The sequence below is a fragment of the Saccostrea echinata genome, unplaced genomic scaffold (genome assembly GCF_033153115.1).
Source record: "Saccostrea echinata isolate AGI-Se365-2 ecotype Australia unplaced genomic scaffold, CSIRO_AGI_Sech_v1 ptg000002l, whole genome shotgun sequence".
NCBI classification, from domain to species: Eukaryota; Metazoa; Mollusca; class Bivalvia; order Ostreida; family Ostreidae; genus Saccostrea; species Saccostrea echinata.
Genome location: NW_026889751.1, coordinates 13,454,654 through 13,480,522, shown reverse-complemented (window position 1 = coordinate 13,480,522; position 25,869 = coordinate 13,454,654). Strand labels below are relative to the sequence as shown.

The following is a 25,869-nucleotide window of genomic DNA, read 5'->3' as shown; positions in this document are numbered from 1 at the left end:
CTAGCAGCAACCATTCAATAGATATTGAAAAGGTTAAAGTTTTTCAAAAGTAAGTCAAACATCAAGGTCCAGGTCAAATGGTCACAATTAGATGCCCAAGAAAAGGCCTTCTCAAAAGAAATACACATGTGAAATACGAAAGCTGTAGCACCAGTCATTCAAAAGATATGGCCAAGGTTAAAGTTTTTCAAAAGTAGGTCAAACTCCTAGGTCAAGGTCAAAGGGTCAAAGTTGTTGGTATCCAAAAGATTCTTGTCACAAGGATAACATATGTGAAGTATGAAAGCCCTAGCACCAACCATTCAAAAGTTATGGCCAAGGTTAAAGTTTTTCAAAAGTAGGTCAAACTCTTAGGTCAAGGTCAAAGGGTCAAAGTTGTTGGTATCCAAAGGAAGGTCTTGTCACAAGGATTAACAAGTGAAGTATGAAAGCCCTAACACCAACTGTTCAAAAGTTATAGCCAAGGTAGTCTCCCGCGTGGCGCAGTGGTTAGAGCGTCTGCTCTAGAGTCGCGAGGTAAGGAGTTGATCCTTATGTCGCAGGTTCGAATCTCACTGTGGGACGTGGAGACCGGTCCTTCGGATGAGACCATATAAACCGAGGTCCCATGTCGCAGTTGGTGTTGGCACGAAAAAGACCCCTCACTACCCAATGGCCATAAGTGCCGAGCAAAGGACAAAATTTGCAGCTCTCCACTGGCAAGTGGTGGCATCTCCATATGAGTGAAAAAATTCTCGAGAGGGACGTTAAACAACATACAAACAAACAAATATAGCCAAGGTTAAAGTTAGGTAAAATTTTGCAAAACTGGGTCAAACTCCAAGGTCAATTTGAAAAGGTAAAATATGATGGAACCCAAAGAAAGGTCTTGTCACAAGGAATACACATGTGAAATATGAAAGCCAAAGCTCCAATCATCAAAAGGTATGGGCAATGTTAAAGGTTTTGCGGACAGACAGACAGACAGACAGATGGACAGGGAAAAAATTATACACCCCCAAATCTTTGATATGGGAGCATAAAAGTACATGGTGCACAAGTTCAAATGGCTTATATTAATCCTACAAAGAAAATTCCAGAAAAATAATGTCTACAACCAGACAGACTTATAAACATGGCAATTTGTTTGCAAGGAAGGAGGGGTATGATAGTATAGATGCTCTTCTTAGTTAACATATTTAAACTAACAAAGGAAAGTGTGCATGTGAATCTCATTTTAACTTAAATCAGGAAACATAAAAACCTGAAGATAATGGAATCTCCTCTGTACAAGATCTGTCAGCTTTTGGGATTCCTTCTTTCTCCATTGCTCCATTCCATCCACTGACCTCAGATTCAAGAAATCAGAATTTAAGGTTCTGAAAATCAAATAATCACAGTTGAATATTAGATCACAAGACTCATCATCATGATCTCATTTCTGTTGCTTGCATTTTTAAATGCCATGAAATTTTTTTTTTCATTAAATTGAGAATTTCTTGTTATAAAATGTCAAGATACACAGTGACTGTACATGTAAGATTTTCATGCATGTATTATAAAGTGTTCTTACTGTTTCTAAAACATTTCTTATTCATAAAATAACCATGACTTTAGAACTGGAATGTTACATCCAATTGAGAAAGAACTAGAAATATATCCATAGGACATGAATTCCCCCCAACTACATTTGTACTGCTTTACAATAAGAAATGTATTGTCTTTGGTCTGAGATTGATTCATCCCATCTATTATCTAGCAACTAAACGAAATATTATTGTTTCATGTTCATTCTCCCAAATTTAGCAAATTTACATATGATCTCTAAATATGGATCTTAAAATGGTCTTACAGAGATTAATTGATGTATGGAGTTTTCTGAAGTAATTCTGCACAGAATTAAATAAGATAAATTAAGAGCAAAAAGGGGGTGGGGGGGGGGTGGGGGGAGGAAAAAGTGAAATTCAAGGTCATAGGTCAACAAAAAATTATGAACACATTTTGATTGCTCTCACAAATTGTTAAAGATATTTTTGTTGAACTTTGTATACTGATATATACAAAGTTCCACGAAAATATCTTGAACACTTTTTTTGAAACTTGGCTAACTGCAAAATGAAGAAAAAGTGGGGTCAAGGTCATTGGAAAGGTCAAGTTAAGACAATAATGAAATGTTTTCCTCAATAATTAGTAAACATGTATGTTTGATTAAGAAATCTTCAAAAGAGGGTTTAACATCAAGGAAAAATCAAAATAGTAAAGAAGATCAAGGTTAGAAAATTATGACATAATTTACCTACTGTAACCAATATGCAACTCTGTATTATAAAGTGTGATTAAATATCATTAAAAGTGAAGTTAATGTTCAATCTGATTAAAATCAGATCTTTGTTACACTCCGAAATTCTGATGGTCGTTGTACAGCGACCATCGATCAGAATTTCGGAGCGTAACAAAGATCTGATTTTAATCAGATTGAGTTAATGTTATAGGGAAAACTCTCAACAGTTAGAATAGCTCTCATCATTTTGGATTAGTATGTAAAATTTGAAAAAAAAATTAAGAACAGTTTCTTCTAAACTATGCTAAATGCAACAAAAAATAATAGTAGTGAGGTCAAGGTCATAGGGGAAGTCAAGGGCAGAAAATTTGACACAGCGGAATAGCTCTTATCTTTGTATGAAGATTGATGAAAATATCATGAATATCTTCTTTGAAATTAAGATAAATGCAAAATGAGGAATAGTGACGTCAAGGTCATAGGGAAAAACAAGGTCAAAATAGTATGATACTGAAGAATTTCTCTTATCAATATGTTTCTTTGTATGAAGTTTAATGAAAATATCTTAGTTTCCTAAACTGTGCTTAAAGCAAAATAATTAATAGTTAGGTCAAGGTCATATGGAAAGTCAGGGTCAGAAATTTTGATGTAGTTGAATAGTCCCCATTTAAAATGTATCAGTGCTCAATTTTTAATGAAATTATCTTGTACAGTTTCTTTGAAACTAAATATTATGCCTAGTTGAATAGTTCTCACCAATATAGAGTTTGAATTTTGGTTTAAAGGCAGAGAAAATAAGCATCTCCTCCAAATATACCTGGTCTAGGGACCCCTGTCAATCAAGCGAATTAAGCTCAAGAATTGGGTGCTAGAATTTGATTGACATTTAATTCCTAGTCCCAGTGTATTAGGGGTGAAACGATACGCCTCCTTCACGGTACAATACATACCGTATAATTTTGTCTCAGTACAGTTATTTTCAATACAATACATTTTGATAAAAACAAACAAATTCAACGTAGTTTTTTGTTTCTTTTACCAAATCTAGTCACTTAATTTACATGCAAATTGACTATAAGAAATTGATTAGAATGATTTTACAAACTATCAATCCTCACAAATTTACTTTTTAAATACTTAATTATGCCGAGTAATGTATCTTTACCTATGCTAAACCTGACTGAATAACGATTCCGGCCGAAAAATGAACCGAACCGAAAAAGGAGATTTTGGACCGTGTATCAAACTGAGAAAAAATACCGCGGTGAATTGATACGGCGGAGAACCGTTTCACTCCTACAGTGTATACCTTGTACATCCCCAAGATACCTTGTCTAGGGCTTGTGTCAATCGTTAAATTAACTCAAGGTCTTTTGATGATTACCGCATATCCCAGTGCGACAAAGACACTGTATTGATACAAACATTTTTTGCTTGGTAAAACATTCATTAAGTACATGTAGTACATAAATCATTTTGTTTTAGAATAAATTTTTTTATAATGAATCATCCTTAGGTAATAATATTTTTAAAATTATTTGTAATTTAGATTTTATTCAATTTATAAGCATCATTTTTTGAGACATGGTGACAAAATTACGATTTAAATTAACATATCAGTGGCCGTAACAACTGTTAAATGATTCAGAGATAGAATGTCTGATTTAGTACGCCTGAACACGAGGACATCAAGGACGAATCAAATAGACAACTTTCTAGTCAGAAAATTCCTACATGAATGCACTGTCTAGGAAAAAAAACAAACAAAATAAAGCTTTATAAAATGTTGTGGAAAATGGCCATCAAAGGTGTGGGAAGATGATCGCTATGCAGCCAGAAATTGAAATCCATAGCAATACTCAGGGACTTGTATCGGTCAATAATGATCATGGCTAGCATCCTCTAATCACGTCAAATTAATTTAATAATACTTTACGGGAAAATCTCATATCTTTTACAAAAATAAATCTTAAATAAATAAAATTTTTAAAAAATTAATTAAAACAAAAAAAAAGAAAAAAATGAATCTAAAACAAACAAAAACCATTTAAATTCAAAACAGTAGGAGTAATTCATTTCAATAATTTTCTATTATTTTAAAATTGTCCCAATGACATTACAAATTAATCCAATGCAGGTAAAGTTCAACAACTGCACGAGTCTTTCCTGTGTATTAAGTCATTTCCTATGTATAGGGATTATCAGAAAACACGACTACAGGTAGACTGCTAGCCGTCGAGGCATTAACACCTGTAAAATTAAGTCCCCCCTCACCTGAGACTTACCACCTGGTAAAAATGAAAGAAAAAGTGAGCAGCCTCACATACCCCACGCTCCCCCAAAACTCGACAATGCAACACGTAATGAATGGCACAGTGCATTTTAAATACACAGTATAATTCAAAAAAGGGCATTACTTGCAAAAAATCATCACATCAGAACTTCTTGCATAGGACATTCAAATCTTTGTATGTTACAAATTTAATTGGGCTGAAGTTTCTAGATAAATAATGGAATCAAAATTTCTTGGTAATATACAAATCTATACATTATGTCTGAAATACCTACAAAGTTTCAGGAAATTCAGTGCAGGAGTTATGCTGACAAACTGTTATTTAAATTCCTCAGTGATTTCGATTTGTTAATGAGTGTAAGTCCAACACATGACAATTTACACATTTAAATAATTGATGGAAAAAAAATTATGATGTAGTCATATGAATTTGTTTATATACTGTACTTAAGAAATTATTTAAGGCAAAGCACTAATTTGAAGGGGGGGGGGGGGGGGGGGTGAGAACTATCCAAGATTTTGTGTGTGTGAGTGTGTGTGAGTGTGTGTGTGTGTGATAAATCAATAATATTTTGATCTCAAAATCAATAGGGGTCTTTTAAGGTCATAAAATATTTCACAAAATTTCATTGCAAGAGCTGATTCCAGTGGATTTCCTTATTACCTAGCTGGAAAGTTTCTTCAATAATAGGCAAAACTCTTAAGGCAAAAATAAAGGAATCAGAATTTCCTGGTAATACGCTCATCTTCACACTGTGTACTAAATATCTGCAAAGTTTAACCAAATTCTGTGCAGCGGTTTAAGAGGAGTTGCACTAATTAACAAACTGTTCATCTCTATATTCACAATAGGGCAAAAATTTAAGTTGAAAAGTGCCGAAATTTCCAGAAAAATAATGGAATCAGAATTTGCTGGTAATATGCACATCTACACACTGTGTACTAAATATCTGCAAAGTTTGACCAAATTCTGTGCAGCGGTTTAAGAGAAGTTCTTTTTTAAGAGGATATTTTTTTTCTAGTTATAGTATGCATAGGTAGCCATGGGACAGGTTAAATGAAAGAGTAAGTTTATATCATCATGTAGTCACCGCTAGGCCTACATGTATATAATGCATAGGTGACAAATAAAACCCTATGCTAAAAAATCAACCGTTCTAGTAGTCTGGTCCTGATTTTTTAAAAGAAGGCTAGAAATAAGTTTTAACGGCAAATAATTATTATTTGGTCCAGCATAGTTTTTTAACCTATTTCGAGATTGCTGAATCCGAAAAAATATGCTGGCCTTCATGAAAATGGCGTTAAAAAGGTCAGAATGGCGATTCAAAATGGCGGACATCCAATTTTTCTAATTTTCTCTTAATGTCTTTCAAACAGGAGAAAGAATGTATGAATATCTCACTGAGTGTAATGCAACTATAAAATGATAAAAGAATGCTAACATTATTACTTTAATTCAGAAAATTTAGTCGTTTCTACACTTAATTCGAATTTTCTCTGATTTATTTGTCTATTGTTTCTATATTCTACTTTGTTCAGGATTTTACATTTGCAAATATCCATACACTGCAGATTGGTATTTTTTCCTTTGCATCTCACTATTCTACAACTGAATGATGGTGCAGCTGTAATTTATAAGTCAAAATGGTGATTCAAAATGGTGGATATCCATTTTTTTTCTAATTATTCCTTAATGTCGTTCAAATAGGAGAATGGATGTGTTAATATCTTATTGAGCGTAATGCAATTATGAAAATGATAATAGAATATTAATATTATCACTTTAATTCAGAAAATTTAGTCGTTTAAATTTGAAAGTTGTGTTGATTAGCTCAAAATGGCGATTCAAAATGGCGAACGCTAGAATTACACTAGAAATCTGACCAGTCAACAAGGGCCCCGCTGAGGGGTAGAAATATAAGGGTGCAGATTACGGGATGAGAATTTTACTTGATTACAAAAATTTAAAAATATATAAAGAAGAATGAGCAACAGCAACTGCTAAATATCCAACAACCTGTAAATAGTATCCTTGTATTTACATAAGGCAGTAAAAACATCATATCTATAATGACTCAGTTAAATGTATATCTAAAGAAGAATGAAGCATGTGTTTTCTAAAATGCCAGTCTTCAGTGAATGCAAATATCACCCAGGCTTGACCTTAACTTCAAAACAAACATCAGTTGCAGACAAAGGTGTTAATTAATCTTAAAGTGACAGAAATACAACCCTCTAAAATTTTCTGCGACCAGCAAGATAATTAATCCCAGGGGATTAATTTATACTGCTCTCTCAACCTTTTCTTCTAAATTTACAAGAACTTTTTCAGCAATGATAGAATGAGGTTATTATCCGATTACCTCTTAAAATAAATAGTATTCTTGAATTTACATAAGGCAGAAAAAAGAAAGAAAAAAAAGAAAATAATTATAAAAAAGATATCTTTATCTATATCTTGTTTTTAGAATTCAACAAAATCATAAATAACTCATTGTGTATTTTACCAAAATAAAGTATGAACATTATTTAAATCCACATATCAGAGAATGTAAACATCATTCAGAATTGACCTTAACTTCAAAACAAACTTCATTTGCAGACAGAGGTGTTAATTAATCTCAATGTGACAGATAAAGATAAATGCTTTGGATTTTCTTCAAGAGGAAAGTTAATTAATCCCAAGAGACTCATTGCAGCCTTTCATAGTTTACAATAGGAACATTCTCAGCAGTTATCTCTCTTTGCCGATTCACTCTTATATAAAGTTAAGGAATCTACCCCACCACCCCAGCTCCAAACCAGATGACATAGAGAACCAAACTTAGCATCAAAATATGTCTTACTGCCTATTCAACCAACATACCAAATTTGAACTTAATTGGTCAACCCTAAAAAAAGTTATTAGAAAAAAACAGAAAATTTGTGGACGGAAGAATGACAGACGGACAGACAGACGGACAGACAGACAGAGTGATTACTATAGGGCACCCACTAATCCTTGCGGGGCCCTAATAAAATACTCAAACTGCTTAATTCTGAGTCGTTTTGCAGAAAATAAAAGGAAATTTATTACAGTTTGCATTTTTAAATTAATAAAATAATGTTTAAATATTCAATAAAACTTTGAGGATATTGTTGTTAATGACTTATAATTTTCATGACACTGGTCTTTGTTTTATTACTTCTATTATTAAGATAAGCTTTGACTACATCTACGAAGAACTTTTATCTATTACCTATCTAACCATGCTTTTTAATATAAAAAGTTAATAATATCACACAATAATAGCTGTTTGGAGGACAATATGACAATTAAGCTACCCCATGAACAGTATTCCCCGAGCCCAAAGGCGAGTGAACATTGTAGTTTGAGGGTTGCTAAATTATCTCAGTTGTTGGAAATTTTTGATCTACTTTTAGTCCATACATGTAGAAAAAAATAAATGTTATGTTCATGTGGAAGGTCTAGTGCAGCATAACTTAGTATATGATTTTTAAAATGATGGACCACAACCAATCAGACAGCTATAGGAATTATTAAATAAAATCATATAAATTTGAACATAATATACTATATATCAACATATTTATTAAGAATTATCAAAACCAGTATAATATATGTAAACCATAAATATTCTTGATTGTCTAGATCTGATTCTGCGTCCCTGCATTTGCATTTTGTTATTCATAGCCAACAAAAATCAACTGTGTTCACAAATATTTAATGTTGTGAACGGATAATCTTGCATTGTTAGATTTAAATTTAATCGACTGCAAAATTCCTTTTTTTAAAGGAATATTGTATATGTTCAAAATCAAAATCGATAATCCAAACATATTTTTTTGTCATACTCGGATGGAATTTGGTGCCTATTGTTTTGAAATTTACAAAATCGGAAAGAGGAAAATGTTTGTGTGTAATCCCCCCCCCCCTCGATTCTTGATACAACCATACACTATCCTAACAAAGTAGTGTGGATCAAGTTGCCTTGTAAAGTTCTTGGAGTGTTCAAGAAAATTTTGTTGTCAAGAGAAGTGTTGACTAGATCAAAGTCGAGAATGGCTTCAGCCTATTGGTACGAAAGCTTGTACATGATAGAAATTACAAGGAATCTGCAGGTGCTCTTAGATCGCACAATTATAGTATACAACAAATCACATTGTGATTCCAGATGATAAAGTTTGAGAATGACCTAATCATTATGTATTTCTGATAGTGATAGTTACCTACAAAATTTGTTCTCCTTGTGTATTCTCTAATTTCTCGGTGGAAAAATGAATCACTTAGCATACTTTGGATGGATTATCTTAACTTAAAGGAAAGATAGACAATCTTTTAGTGGTTCTCTGAATTTATTTTTTTTTCAAAAGATTTCTTGAAGTTAAAATATGACATAAAATATTATAATGAGAATACCAAAATAACAGCCCCCTTTTCGCAATTTTTCTAAGTGTCCTGGGCGGTTAATAGGGATAATACGGTATTCATATGTAAAATTTTAATCGTCAATTGTAGCCCCACCTTATCCCCAGGGGTCATGATTTGCACAAGCCTGAATCTACAATAGAGAGGTTGAGATTTTTTACGCATACGTGTACGTGTACTTGTAGTAGGTGAATCCCCTAAAATATGGTGTATTATGTCATCAATTCTCGAGTACGTTTGCTTTCTACACGTTCGGCAGAACTTGTAGGGCGGCATCTACACGTAAGTACAAACTTGTAGATTTTTCTTAAATATATAAACAATTCCTGAATGATAAAGGTATTTAATTTACAAATTTAACATTTTCAGTGTATTTTGGGAATGTTTTATATCTGATTGTGCAAAAAACAGCACCGAAATCAAAACATAAACCTTGAACGACCATTGACAGCTCTGTGAATTTAATGTAAATATTTTAGATAGATCGTGCGCCTTCAATTCAAATGGTTGTCATCTATTATCGCCTTAGAATTTGTAAATTTGTTGATTTTTTACTGAACATTTAACATTCTAGTCTAAGTGTGACTGTGTGACATTGGAATCACTTTGGGGGGGGGGGGGGGGGGGGGGGGGGGACTCTTTATGAATGAAGTGCGCATTGTGTGTCTATTAGATTTTGCTTGTTACAACCTGATATTTTCTGAATTTTCAAGGCATTTATGTTTGTACTTTTTGGTGAACATTTACAAACATAATCGACATATACTATATTAAAAATACATAAATACATGTACAAGCACAGGAGACTCGTGTTACCGGACCTAGCGCCTAACGTTACGTGTCATGTCATCTCATAAGAAATATTTTTTTTACATCATTATATTGTGTTAAACGTTATGAACTACAGTATTTATAATTTGTATGTATAGTAAGCATTCGGATGGCTCTGAATTTATAAAAATATAAAGTTGTTTTTATAAAAATACTAGTATACAGTTGTAACACCGATACAAAAATCAACCAGAACACGTTATTCACCACTCATTTTTAAATGCATATTTATTATTTAGAATAGTAAACTGAAAGGAATCAAAATTTATATAATACATTCTCGAAGTGCACATAAAGCACTATTTTTTTTTCTTTTAATCAGATCGATATAGGTAAACTGGTCCCTACACTGGCTACAGACTAATAATGGACAGGAAAAAACAAGTCCGATTTTCTGATCAACATGACATCAAACTGCTAAGGTAAGAATATGTACAGTTCAAAGAACCGGTAATTGCAAAGCGAGAAAAGTTTAAAATAAACCACAAATCAACAAGTTGAAAATTATTCGATTTCATAATATTTGCAGGATTATTATTCCAAATCATACTGTTTAATTTATGCAGAGAAGTCCTATCCAAAAATCCCTTTGAAGAAAAGTCAAAATGGACTGAAATAGCCAATAAACTGCCGATGGATGTTGATAATAGGCGGGTTCGTGAACGAACTCTTTTACTTATTGAACAACGACGGAAACACAATAAGATTTCCCTAAAAAAGTATGTTTAATAGTTTGGCAACTTTATTTTAAAATATTTTCATCAAAATAGGAATCAATTGGCTATTGTCTTTATTATTTTTTTTTTTTTGTAAATTTATCAAATAAATTTCTAATGCAGGTCTGGAGTAGATGAAGAGTACGGGGAGAAAGAGAATCTCATGGATGAAGCATCAGAATTATTTGATGAGGAGGAACAGAAGAAGAAGACTCTGAAAACAAAAGCGGAAAAGGAAGAAACGATCGGGAAAGATATTCAAAAACGGGCCCTTGAGAACTTAACACCTACAAAAAGTGGTAATGAATTGTTTAAGTAAATAACATAGTCTCAATAAGGCTTAATTGTTATTTGTATCTGTGGTCCCCATTACTTAGGGAATTTTGAACCTTTTTTTTAAATCTTAAATAAGAATAAAATTATAAGAGTCAACATCTGAAAATGTAAAATATAAATAAGGCCTCCCTATAACCTATCTTTTTTTCCCATTCAGATTAAAAGTTGCATAAATGTGTGGGTTTTTTTTTTGTGTATTGTGTAATTCACTGAACATTTTTAAAAAAATTTTTCTCCAGTAAATATTTGTTTATTCCAAAAAAGAAAAAAAAAAACTACAGCAGAAAATATGTGTGCGAAAACACAGGCACTTGACGTTTTAAATCTTTCTCTTTATTGATAAAAAATATCCGCATACTATAATAATAAGTATGGGGATATTTTTATCAATAAAGAGAAAGATTTAAAACGTCAGGTGCCTGTGTGCGAAAATGCCTATAAACAGCGAAACTGAACCCCCCCCCCCCCCAAAAAAAAAAAAAACGTAAAAAAAAATAAATAAATAAATCCTACGTGAAGTAAAATAATATAATTAAGAAAAGACTTTCTTTCACACAAAATAATAAACAATGTTTTCTTGTACGATATTAAAATTACTTAATTTGTCAATCTATATAACACTCCGCAGTCTTATTGACTGAGTTTATGTATCTTCTTTTTATAATATGTAATTTAAGTACAGCCACCCTTTTTAAATAAAGAAAATGCAGTTGGGGGGGGGGGGGGGGGGGAGGGCTTGTGGTCTTGAGCTTTTAAACGTGATAGATGTAAAAACAGGCTTCTAATTTTTACATTAATTTTTTCATAATAAAATTAAAACTCCGTTTTACCTAATGAAAGCATACTTAATACCGTCTACACTATTGGGTAGTAAAAAGGAACCACTGTACTGCATTATGTTAGTGAAGCTTAAGTACATTAATCTTTCCCCAGTACATTTTCCATGCACGGTGATACAGTGACATTCCTTACACAAAAAGATGAAATTTCACTGCATAATGTCGGTTTATTCCCAAAGCAACAACCACTGGATGTCTCATTTTTAGAACTGAATTTAATGGGGCACCTTTGCTTTTTACTATTTAATCATAATCAAAACTTGTTTCAGAGGAAGACATCAGAAAAATGCTGAGAAAATCTTCCGGTGTCACTTATTTAAAGGAAAAGACGGAAGCAGAAATAGCAACGAAACAAGAGGAACTCGCATTGAAAAAGGAAGAATTAAAACTTGAGAGGGATAGGTTCGAACTAGAAAGACAATGCAAGAGAGGGTACAGAGACTTGAAAATGAGAAGCAGCACAATAAAATGATGATGGAGCTTCTAGCGAAATGTTTAAATAAATGACATTGATAATATATAATGACAAATCATTTCTATAACACAATAAATAAATAAATTTATTTTTTAAAAGATTAACAGTTTATTTTTCAGTTAAATACAAACGACATTCAATTTCATTGTTTGCTTTTCATTGATTTCATTGGTTAATTCTTTAAGACATATACTCCTCAAGAGTTGGAGGTTGCAGGCTGAAGTAATCACTTGTGACGCTTCCATATAAACAAGTATGGCAGTTTGTGAGAAGTGTTGCAACAAGGTAGTATTTAGCGACTGGTTGAAGAAAAAGTTTCTGGTTTTTTCTGTAGTCGACAAATGAAAATAATGAGAGAATTTTACCAAAACTCCATTCGACACTTGACCGTAACTTTGACATACGTTTGTTGAAAACCAACTGCTGCTCAGTTAGTACTGCTCCACGAAAGGGGGCCATCAAGTGTGGTCTGAGAGGGTATGCTGGGTCGCCATACAGGGAAAATATGGTACCGTCGGGGAGCGTCATGTTGTCTTCTAACATTGGCATTAATCCACTCATTCTAAGCATAGCCGCATCATGGCGTTTTGCTTCGACAGGCCCATACATGTGAATTATCAATCTGTTCGGAATTGTAATTGACTGAAACTTAAGTCCATGTAAGAGTTTGTGGCCACTAAAAACAACTTTCTGATGTTTCAATGGTCTGCAAATTCGTTTCACTGTACCATCTATGAATCCCCAACAATGGGATAAAGGTGAACCAATGTCAGAAATAGCTTCAGTGTACTCTCGTAGTTTCATTTCACTCAATAAGAGTTGATCAAATTCCCTCAACCTGAATGAAATTCAGAACAGTGTTAACGATGTAGGAAATTTCAGATTTTGAACGACCAAATAAAGGCACCATATCGTCGAGCCGATTTGGGTAAGCTAGGCGACGTAATAATATGAACAAACCTTCTGTTCCAGATGTTCTAGTACCGTTGGGACAAACAAAGTGAGATGGAATCTGTAAAGCATGACAAAGACGGTGTATGTCGTCCCTTTTGAATCGAAAATATGAAATAAATTGATCTTCGGTAAAATCTTCTACATGAAGAGAAGGTCCTTTTTCATGGCCTTCACAACATGTGGAAAGCAAAAGCAAATCATCATCCATTATACAGGCTATATCAGCTATATCTTCCATTTTGTGAGAAAAAACGTCATGATGTTGCGTAAATAACATCACAATGATTTTTAACACGTGCGTGCTACATGTAAAGTGCTACACGTAATAAATCTCAACCGTATTTCTCACCTTACATGTACGTGTACTTGTAAGTATTTTATTACACGTACGCGTACCCGTACACATAAGCAATCTCAACCTCTCTAATACCTGAGGATGCTTCCAAATAAATATGACCAATCATGGCTTTGCTGTTCTTGAAAAGAAGATTTTTAAAGATTTTTCTTATGTATTCCTTTGCAAAATTTGATCCCCTATTGTGGCCCCATCCTACCCCGGGGAGTCATGATTTGAATAAGCTTGAATCTACAGTACCTGAGGATGCTTCCATATAAATATGTCTAATAATCATGGCTTTGCTGTTCTTGAGAAGAAGATTTTTAAAGATTTCTTCCTATGTGATCCTATGTAAAACTTTGATTACCCATTGTGGCCTCACCCTACCCCCGGGGGTCATGATTTAAACTTGAATCTACACTTCATGAGGATGTTTCCAGACTAATATGATCAATCACAACTTTTCTGTTCTCGAAAAAATATGAAAAAAAATTTTAAAAATGTTTCCTTTATATTCCTATGTAAAACTCTGATCACCCATTGTGGCCCCACCTTACCCCCGGGGGGTCACGATTTGAAAACTTGAATCTACACTACCTGAGGATGCTTCCATATAAATATGACTAATGGCTTTGTTGTTCTTGAGAAGAAGATTTTTAAAGGTTTTCCTATGTATTCCTATGTAAAACTTTGATTCCTGATTGTGGCCCCACCCTACCCCTGGGGGTCATGATTTGCACAAAAGTGAATCTAAACTACTCGAGGATGCTTCCATATACGAGGGTTGTCCATAAAGTTCATGGATAACATTGATAATTACTGACAAACATCGATAAAATATATGAAACTATTATGTTCATTAAATTCATGTTTCAGTTTATTAAAATGCAAGTTTTAATCACAAACAAAGCACAAAAAGTAATATTTTTATCAGATACAAAAAAGATACACACTCATACCCGGAGCACTAAAGCAAAAATCCTTGACGTTACTCGACGTCAAAAGCTAAATACATTTAACTTTTCTCAAAGAAGTCACCGCTTAACTCAACACATTTCTTTTGTCGCTTTAACCAGTCATAAAAAATGTGCACAGACTATTCTGGTTTCATACATGAAATAGTATTCAACACTTCCTGTCTCAGATTCTGCAAATCATCAAACTTCTGTCCGCATAAAACGACTGTATGTACGGAAATACGGCAAAGTCATGTTACGAACTTCATTTTTTACAGCACTGCAATCTCGGAAAGATGGTCTTCCTTCACGCACGTCATCCTGAAATCTGTCCCTTCTGTCCAAAAATCTTCTGCGCCACTTAAAGAGGCTGGGGGGTTGTGGCCATTTTTAGACTATATTGATCTCCTTTAGAAGAAGAGCTCCATATGAAGATATAGAAAATGATCAAATTTTAAAACTAAAATTTTTGAAATTTTTCTTTGCCAAATGATAGTTGACAGCTTAAGATATCATATCTAAACAAGAGGCCCAAGGGCCTTAATGGTCACCTGAGTATAATACAACAATTTAGAGGATCCATAGAGTATAAAATGAACTGAAAGGTGAAGCTTTGTTGCCCAAAAGCAAGAAAAATAGAACTATGAAAGTACTTTTTGTATTATACAATAAAAATTCTTGCATAATTCTCTTATTCTATTAACCTTTCAAGTACATTATTTACAGTGATTAATTATCAAAAGTAAATGGCAAAGGGGAATAACTCCTCTCAGTAGATTACAAATTAATAGTGCCCTAGCTAGGACCAGAACTCTTGACTAAATGGTCCAGCTGTTCAAATATCTGGTAAAAATACCCTTCCTTATCAAAACTTTTACTCTTTTTGCCTCTGATATGCCCAGGTGCAGAGAAGATTTTTAAAGAAATAATGCATTTTTACTACAGATTCACTATATTTTCAATAGAACCCCCCCCCCCCCCCTCCATCGAGAAACATCAGAGCCTCTCACCCTGGGACCAGAAGTTTGCACATCATAAGTAATCACTTTGTTTATCTGCTTAACACTGAGGAGCAGACAGGATTATTTAATAGAAATAATGCATTTTCACTATATTATCAAGAGCCCCACCCTTGCACCAGCACATCTGACCCAGGGGTCATGCAATTCACTACTCTGGAAGAAGCACTCTTGCTCATCATAACTATACACTAGCTTCTTTGCTTTTTAACCAGAAGCAGAAAAGAATGTTTTCAGAAAAAAATTGCTTTTTCACTATATAATCAATAGAGCCCCCCCCCCCCTTTTTTTCACCAGAACCCCTGACCCTGGGGCCATGAAATTCACAAGTTTGGAAGAGGCATCCTTGCATATCATAACAATGTACTTAGTTTGTTTAAATCATACCCAGGGGCAGAGAAGAAGAGTTTTAAAGAAATAATTCACCTTCACTATAGGATCTATATGGCCCCACCCTAGCACCAGAACCCCTGTCCCTGGGGCCATGAATTTCACAATTTTGGAAGAGGCATCCTTGCTTATCATAACAATGTACTTAATTTGTTTAAATAATACCAAGGAGCAGAGAAGAAGATTTTTAAAGCATTAATGCATTTTCACTATATAATAAATAGAGCCCCACCCTAACACCAGAACCCCTGATCCAGGGGCCATGAAATTCACAATTTTGGAAGAGGTATCCTTGCTTATCATAACTATGTATTTAATTTGTTTCAATAACACCCAGGAGTAGAGAAGAAGATTTTCAAAGAAATAATGCACTTTCACTATATGATCTATATAGCCCCGCCCTAGCACCAGAACCCCTGACCCTGGGGTCATGAATTTCACAATTTTGGTAGAGTCACTCTTGCTTATCATAACTATGTATTCAATTTGTTTCAATAGTACCCAGGAGTAGAGAAGAAGATTTTCAAAGAAATAATGCACTTTCACTATATGATCTATATAGCCCCGTCCTAGCACCAGAACCCCTAACCCTGGGGCCATGAATTTCACAATTTTGGTAGAGTCACCCTTGCTTATCATAACTATGTATTTCATTTGTTTCAATAATACCCAGGAGTAGAGAAGAAGATTTTCAAAGAAATAATGCACTTTCACTATTTGATCTGTATAGCCCCGCCCTAGCACAAGAACCCCTGACCCTGGGGCCATGAATTTCACAATTTTGGTAGAGTCACTCTTGCTTATCATAACTATGTATTCAATTTGTTTCAATAATACCCAGGAGCTGAGAAGAAAATTTTCAAAGAAATAATGCACTTTCACTATATGATCTATATAGCCCCGCCCTAGCACCAGAACCCCTGACCCTGGGGCCATGAATTTCACAATTTTGGTAGAGTCACTCTTGCTTATCATAACTATGTATTCAATTTGTTTCAATAATACCCAGGAGTAGAGAAGAAGATTTTCAAAGAAATAATGCACTTTCACTATATGATCTATATAGCCCCGCCCTAGCACCAGAACCCCTGACCCCGGGGCCATGAATTTCACAATTTACGTAGAGGGCTCAATGCTTATTACAATCATGTCAACAGTTTGACTGCTTGATGTCCAGGAGTAAAGAAGAAGATTTTTAAAGATTGCATTAATTTTGGTGGTTTTAGCCCCACCCCTCAGGCCCCAGGGGGGCAGGGACCATGAAATTCACAATTTTTGTCCCCCTTCACCCACAGATGCTATATGCCAAAATTGGTTGAAATTGGTTGAGCGGTTTCAGAGAAGAAGCTGAAAATGTTTAAATGTTAATGCACGACGACGGACAAAAACGGATAGCAATAGGTCACCTGAGTCACTCAGGTGACCTAAAAATTAAGTTAAATCTGGTGGTTAATTTGTGGTTAATTTGTTGACCCCCCAGCCTCCTTAAACACTAAAGAATGGCTTACTTTACTATGATTTCCCGACTGTTTAAGGAATTTATGGGTCTCTGTTGGTGTTTTCTGATGTCTACTCAAAATTTTATCACTGTTCTCTGCTCCACCTTTTCCAAAAACGTCCCTTTTTCGAACAATGACGATCCTGTCTTAATAAACTCTGACCTCGATTTCCCTGCCATTTCGAAACTTTGAACGTTCAAATTTTACAGGTTTGACGTTATAACTTTTGTCAACCTCATTATGTGAAAGCCATCCAAATTTACGCGGAATTTAAACAAAATCCAAATGAAATGTATAAAGTGATAAATAACTTTTTAATTAAAACTTTGTTGTGCTCCGGGTCAGCATCCCAAGTCTAATAATGAAGTCACAATTGTAATTATACACTTGAAACTGAATAAAATTTTTCATTTTGTAATTCACATACAGTAAAGGATTATAAATATGCTAATAATAAATAATAATCTATGACACAACTTTTATTTATATTTTAGCTTGTCCATGAACTTTACGGACAACCCTCGTATATGTGACTAATCATGGCTTTGCTGTTCTTGAGAAGAGGATTTTTAAAGGTTTTCCTATGTATTCGTTTCTAAAACTTTGATCACCCATTGTGGCCCCACCCTAACCCTCGGGTCATGATTGGAACAAAAGTGAATCTACAGTACCTGAGAATGCTTCCATATAAATATGACCAATCATGGCTTTGCTGTTCTTGAGAAGAAGATTTTTAAAAATTTTTCCTTAATATTCACATGTAAATTTTTGATCACCCATTGTGGCCCCACCCTACCCACAGGGGTCATGATTTGAACAAAGGAGATGGGTGAACATGACGAGCGATAAGCCTATAGTGTGACAAACATGGTAATGAAAAATTAAATTTCAATTATATCAAAATTTTCCTTGATATTTCGTCTAAAATTAAAATATACTCTATGTAAAATCTCTACAATTTGCAAAAATCCCTCAAAGATTGAAATTATTTGCCTTTGAAATATTAGACACACATTAAAGCGGGCAAAAAGAGTCATTTTCTCATACTATAACACTATTTTTCGATATGAGTAGGTCTTCGCTCCACATTTTTGAGAGTTAATCCTCAAAGTTTGCATAAAAATACACATTTTTTGGTTACCAAAAATATGGAGCAATGACCCACTCTACCTTAAAAATATACTTTTATGACATAACATTCGCATCTTTTCGAGAAATACTTGAAGTCCATTAAGTCAAGGGTCATATCACAAACATGATTTAAATGCCAATGTTCGTCAGGACTTGTGTAGTCTAGTGGTTAGCATGCTAGTCTCGAAAGAAAATGATACTCAGGATTTTTATTGCTAGGGTTCAACCCCAAGAACACCACATTAATATTTTTAATAAAAGAATAAATTTTGCTGTGAAAATTTTCCTCAGAAAAGTTTTGTTTGTCACAATTTCATAAATTTCAATAATGAGAACTTTACTCTAAATATTAAATTCACAAACTGAACATGATTTTTATATTTCTGAAGCTATAGGTTTTCTGCACGCTATGTTCGCCCATCTCCTTTGAATCTACAATACCTGAGGATGCTTCCATATAAATATGACCAATAATGGCTTTGCTGTTCTTGGGAAGAAGATTTTTAAAGAATTTTCCTATGTATTCCTTTGCAAAACTTTGATTCCCCATTGTGGCCACACCCTACCCCAAGGGGTCAAGATTTGAACAAACTTGAATCTACACTACCTCACAATGATTCCACATAAGGTTCATACTAAGGTTCATACTAAAGCAAAACATAATGATTAATGGGCTGCTACTTTATTTAAATCTTAAGTACAAAATAGAAAAATGCATATCAATTCAAAAATTTGAAATGAAGAATTTTGAAAACTTATGGTCACCATGGATTAATATTTTTGAGTTATAAACATTTATTAAAGCACTAACAATAATTATTTTTTTTCAAATGGAATATTTGTATCTGTTAATAATAATTTTCTTTTATTTTATTCTTGTTTAAAGTCAGAAGGGGAAGTGTGAATGTGTGAGAGAAAGTGAGAAAAAAAATTTCAGCATGTTACTTGATATGTCTCTTTTTCAAATAAAAAAAAAAAAGAAAAAAAAAAGGTTCATACTTTCTAGCACACTGGTTCTTGAAAAGAAGATTTTTAAATGATGCCATTAATTTTTTCGCAAAATCATTATTATCTCCCCTTGAAAGAAGGCTTGAATCCCCTTTACCCAAGGATACTTTGTAGCAAGTTTGGTTGAAATTGGCCCAGTGGTTCTTGAGAAGAAGATGAAAATGTGAAAATGTGGTAACAACAACAACAACGCCGACGACAGACAACGGACAAATTTCTATCAGAAAAGCTCACTTGAGCCTTCGGCTCAGGTGAGCTAATAATATACCGATAATTTGATAGATAACAGAAAGGATAGTATAGGTTAGGTGCATATTATAATAAACTCACAGTACTCAAAGATGATTTAATTAAAAACATTAAAGAAACACATGTAAGACTGCGTAATAACAATGTCTTTAAACAGCAATTAAAAACTGACCAATATCCCCCGCAAAGTCAATCGCTACTTATCTCCAAATCCGTTTATTAAGATGGATGAAAATGCTAACATTTCAGCTATTTTTTTTATTTGTATTTCTTGACTAAATTTTCAGGATATTGTGTTCAAATTTACACATAAATTAATTTTTTTTCAACTAACCAATTACAGATTTTCTAACCGATTATCATCGTTCCGACTGAGTAACCAATTAACCGATTACAAATTGCCATCCCTACTTTAAATACATGTACCGTAAAACTTGTTTAGTACGAACACCGATATAACGAATTTACGGATATAGAGAAGTTTTTTGCAAGCCCCCGCGAAATTCTTAACAATTCCTTGTAAAATATTACGGATATAACTAACTCGAATATAATGAATTTACGGTTATAGTGAACTGATTCTGTGTCCCCTAGAAGTTAAAAATAAGAAATTTACATCTTTTATAGCAAATTTTTAAAGAATTTAATTTTTAAAATATTGAACTGACATTTTCTTTGTAAGTATATATATTTACAACACTATTCGTCCAAAAATTTTTGAACTCCAAGATAAATTTTATATTGTATACTTCTCTAAACACATTTGGTAGTCATACTTCAAGGGAAAAAAATCTATATTGCGAAGTCACTATGTATACTTTAACGAATTTGTTATATGGATATAACGAATTACAGATATAGCGAAGTAAATTCTCAGGTCCCCAGAACTTTGCTATAACCAAGTTTTACTGTATCTTGAACAGTTTCTTTGAAACTGGGCTAAATGCAAAGTGTGACAGACAGAAGGAAGGAGAGAAGGATGAACGGATGGAAGAACTGAAGGATGGAAGATGGACATGACAACTGGGATCGACATTAACGGTTGTCTAATTGCCCAGGACAAGTAGGTGAAATTGCCAACGTACTTGTCCGATCGGCAAGTGATTTTTACTCATACAAATGCATATATTTACTTAGTTTACATTAATTTATAAATAAAACAATAAATTGAACACTTGATTTCCGCCACTTTGCTGACTGAAAATGTTTCTGCATTCAGAATACCTTGCTAGCGTTTCTGAATTATACATTTCATTTAATAATCGGTCCGTTATTTTCTTTCATGATAGTAAATATGTTCTACGTCTAACAAAATGTTGTTAATTTCTTGTAAGAAATTAGAATATTTATTCATGCACATAATATATAAGTACAGTGGAATATGATGTATCCTGATCAAGAAGATGTATGTGTTCTTTCAGTGTTGCTTCACAGTTATCTCTGAAAATTAAGATTCATAGAAAGATCCTACCAAAAATAATTTTTAAAAATATGAATTTTATTAAATGGAAACGGAGGGTTATTGCTGCATGGCAGTGTGTGTTAACAGGTTAAATTTACAAGTACAGTGGTATACATTTATGTACAAATGCAGCATCAAATTTTTTTTCAAGTAGCTCAACTTTCCAAATTGACAGTAGTGTATTTGGTCACCTTTTTCCTTATCATAACTTTACAGTAATTAATAATTTTCTCCTTAAATTCTTTCCTAATTTTGGGCAACCAAGTTTTGCATTCGGACAAGTCAAGTTTGAGATCACTTGCCCGAAGGGCAAGTGAATCTGAAAGTTAATGTCTATCCCTGGACAAACTCTATATGCCCTGGCCAACATTTGTAGCAGAGCATAAAAAAATGGTCCATTTAAAATTTTAAGCATATGCATGTAACTTTTTCTAACCTTTGGTATCCATGGGCATTTCCTATTATTTTGTTTATATGACTGACAAGGTTGGTGTTACCCTCTGCCTCATTTTTTAGGGAGAGTAGCTGATGCCTCATGTAGTACCAAAATTCTGCTGCAGTATTCTCCACTCGTCGTCTGGCTACCTCATGTTCCTTTGTGGGCTGAACTATATGAAAACAAAACATTGTCATGTTTCCTTTTAGTGCTATTTTTTTCCATCAAGATTATAAATATTAATCCAAACCAACAAACAGGTACTAAAAGAATGAAAGAAAAAGTGATAAGGTCACATACCCCACGCTCCCCCAAAACTTGACAATGCAACACATAATGAATAGCACGGTGCACTTTAAATAAACAGTATAATTCAAAAAGGGGCATTACTTGCAAAAAATCATCACATCTAAACCAGGGATGGGCACGATTACTGAAAAATGTAATCGATTAATAATCGATTACTTAAAGGAATTTTGTGTAATCGATTACACTCATTTTTGTCCTGTAATCGATCGTAATTGATTACTTTGGAAGATGTAATCGATTAATAATTGATTACTTCCAAGTTTTTATCCCTTCAAATATCAAAGCAATATTTAAATGGTAAATGTTGATGTTATCCACTGAAGTTTGAATGTGTTCCTGCAGTTTCAGTGCAGATTCTTTTAAGGTTTTATTCTGGCAAACATTCTCATTAAATGCTCAAATGAGGGATTCTCTACCACAGAAAGTGGAGACATGATTCCTACAATAAAATATGCCAAGGAATTAATTATTCCTTTCAACCTTGGATCTGATCCCCATATTAATTGACTTGTTGCAAAAATTATTTAATATTTTATTGTGAATTACTTCATAAGAAGTATTTGGGCTTCCTGTATGTTGACAGTACATGTTAAACACTCCTGTACATGTCTTTTTAAAAAAAAATATTAAAGTAAATTAGAACTCTTAGTAATAAACATGTAAATTAAATGTGTCTTTAAGTAATTCAATAATAGCACAATTTCATTCTGTATTGAAATAAGTGTTTTGAGAGCTATTAATTGTTTTAATAATACTATTTGTCTTCAATGGAATGAAAGTTAAACAATAGGTAGTTCACAGTTTACACCTCATTATCTGCAAATCAGGGATGTCTCGGTCAATTAATTAGCCAATTAAGATAAGCAAATACAGTGACACACTCCCTCTCTTACAGACACTTATAACCTCTCCCTTAATTTAAGAGGTGGGAAGAGTTTATAGAAGGTTCAAATATAAGGGGAGATTATGCTCTTTGCAAAATATCTCCTAAATGGGCGATTGATTACTATAATACTTGATAACCATAGCTTCTCTTTCAAACTATCAATAAGTGTTTAATAAATTAAAGCAATTAAAAAAATCAAGGCAAGACTTAAAAGTTCAAAATACAAATTTCAAAGTATTTTTTAAAAAATGTTCTTTTTGAAGGATAAGTTAAATTAAGGATAAATTAATTAAGAATTAATTAAAATTGTGAAAAGTTTATGGTGACGAACAAAAATGACAACAACATATGATTGACAAATTTTGATCAGAAAAGCTCACTTGAGGCTTTGGCTCAAGGAAGCTAAAAATGAGTTTCTTAGGAACAATAAAAATTGCTCTTACATTTTCAATATGCTACGTACATACTGAAATTTTTTGAAGCACACAATGCATTGCAACTCATTCAACTGATTATCAGATGGTAAAGTTAAGAGACAGCTACACTGTAATTTAGCATCCAAATTTATGCTAACATCAGAAAATCTAGTGGTCTTGACCTTTTCAACCAGTTTCTAAATCCTACTTTTTAAAAGACTTATCTTGTCAAACATATACCTGACAATGAGACACTAGCATCCTCCTGTGCTTTTTCGACTAGTTCCACTTTCTCCTGGACACGGAGTTGTTCTGACATCCTTTCCAGTTTATCCTGGAGTTCTCTGATCTTCTTATTGTCAGACCCCCCTCCTTTCAATGGCAGTTTGCTTCCTTTAGATAATTTCCTGTGGGTCATATTAAAGTACAACAATGTAAGTTTTAAAAACATACAGTAAAACACAGTCACAGCAAACATGCTTACAATGAATTGACACTTACAGCAAAGTAATTTCAATTCCCTGTGGCTTTAAAATATAAACTGTTACTAATGTATACAATGATTTACATTTAAAATGAAGCAAAATCGTCTGTCCCTAGCACTTGGTTATAAGTGTGTTTTACATTGATTTTCATATGTACTGTACCACAGAAATTATTTGTAAGTGTTTATTTCTTGTTTTGTTCACTACTGTGATTTTCATAAAGCAATGCAAATGCTCTCTATCCATACATTATTTGCAGTTTATAAAAGTACAGAACTGAAATTAAAGAAGTTCTTATCATATGCAGCCCTTTATTGGTCCTTACAACAGTCACTGTCCTGTTTACGCATCTATAAATGTTAAATTTAATGCCACAGCTAGCGTTTGGTCTGCTAATAAAGATGAAAGTACAACATATATGGATGGAAATTCCGACAGATTGCTGGAGGATCTATCCCCTACATTTCAGAGTACATGTAGAAACTTGAAAGACTGCATCTTAACACTTCAGAGAATTTATGTGTTGAATCAGAAAGACATTTAACAAAATAAGATTGTAGATTACCAATCAAAAGATATGAAAAATCCTGAGTTCCATTTTAAGAAGCAATTATCTATGATCTTCAATAGCCTTGTCTTCAAGTTATCATGGGGAATGGTTTTATCATGTATAGGTGTTGAAAAGTCATACATTTTGATGGTACTGATTTTGGGGGAAAATTGATCTCAAATTTTCTAACTGTCTTCATTTTTGAGAATCTACATTTGATTTACACCACTTCTTGAATATATTGTAGAATAGTAGAAGTTTCTTCTTCACAGCAAAAAATATTTTCATGAGGAGGAAAAATGGGGCATTGGTAACACATTTATTGACCCTGCAACATTTCATTATTTGTTAGGCCTTTTATGGTGAAAGTTTGGGCAAAGAACAATAAATGAATTTACATTATCATAGTACCCAATCAAAGTATACGATTTGCAAGACAACCTCAAGAATGTCCCCACAGCCAGACAAACAAATTTTTGACTAGAAAAGTTCAAAGACCTGAAACCATTATTTGTTATATAAGAAGTTCAAATTCAATCGTTAGTTACTAAGTATATGCCTTGTTTATTATTATTTTATTCTAGGAACTGAAATAAATTTTTATGCAAAATGGAATACACACCTGATATCATTGGCCAAATTTTGAAATTCCTCATTTTGGGCTTTCAGCTTATCCAATTGTCGTAGGGTTTGTTTAAGTTCTCTCTCTAAAGCTAGATTACCATCAGAGGGTTGAAATACTGTGTTGGACATGTAGATCATTATAAGTAGCCATAATGCCAAAAGAGCTACAATAACCTTCCAAGCTTTCATTGTTTATCGAATGTGTAGCAAATGCATTACCTGAAAAATGAAAAGGGATATGTCCTTCAGCACCATAATAAAACAAAGCAAATAGTTACATCAAATGATGCAAATGAAACAGTTCTTGTGATGGTACATATTGTCGTTCTGTACATATTGTCGTGGCAATATGTACCAACCCTCACTGCACATATTGTCGTCGATCGGTACATATTTCACCGGCAACATTATGTACCATACCCTCAATTCACATATTCTCACTTCATATTGTTGTTCAAAGATTTTTAAAAAAAAAATTTATGAATGTAAATGGTGTGTAAATCACACTGACGTGTCTTGTACGTTATTTCAGGCAGTGTGATTGTACATATATGGTACATATATTAACAGTACATATTGTCGTCCTGTTAATATTGTCGCCGGCAACAATATGTACTGAATAGCTACCTTAACTGCTTATATTGTTGTCCATGACAATACCTAACAATGCTTCCATATAAATAAGACTAATCATTGCTTTGCTGTTTAAGAGGAGAAGATTTTTAAAGAAATTTGACTTTAGAATATAGGAAAAATATCCCTATATATTCCTATGTAAAAATTTGATCACCCATTATGACCCCACCCTAGCCCCAGGGGTCATGATTAGAACAAACTTGAATCAACATTACTTGAGGATGACTATAAATATATGATAAATATGACTAATCATGGACTTGCTGTTCTTGAGAAGAATATTTCTTAAATGTTTTCTGTATATATTCTTATGTAAAATGTGTGGCCCCACCGTATCTTGGGA

General features: G+C 33.4%; 1 protein-coding gene and 1 pseudogene across 1 annotated transcript in view; one reads left to right on the top strand and one right to left on the bottom strand.

The window, feature by feature from the left end:
- The window catches only part of LOC133173203 (alpha-(1,6)-fucosyltransferase-like), a 151,388-nt gene extending 126,284 nt beyond the window's left edge, over positions 1 to 25,104 (bottom strand). The window contains exons 1-4 of the mRNA XM_061308162.1: positions 24,889 to 25,104; positions 23,472 to 23,638; positions 21,621 to 21,792; positions 1,244 to 1,358 (exon numbers count right to left, since the gene is read on the bottom strand). Of these exons, the coding sequence (XP_061164146.1) occupies positions 1,244 to 1,358; positions 21,621 to 21,792; positions 23,472 to 23,638; positions 24,889 to 25,079 (645 nt within the window). The 5' untranslated portion in view covers positions 25,080 to 25,104. The remainder of the gene's footprint in view (positions 1 to 1,243; positions 1,359 to 21,620; positions 21,793 to 23,471; positions 23,639 to 24,888) is intronic.
- Positions 10,174 to 12,211, top strand: LOC133173213 (reticulocyte-binding protein homolog 2a-like; annotated as a pseudogene).
- Positions 25,105 to 25,869: the final 765 nt, after the last annotated feature.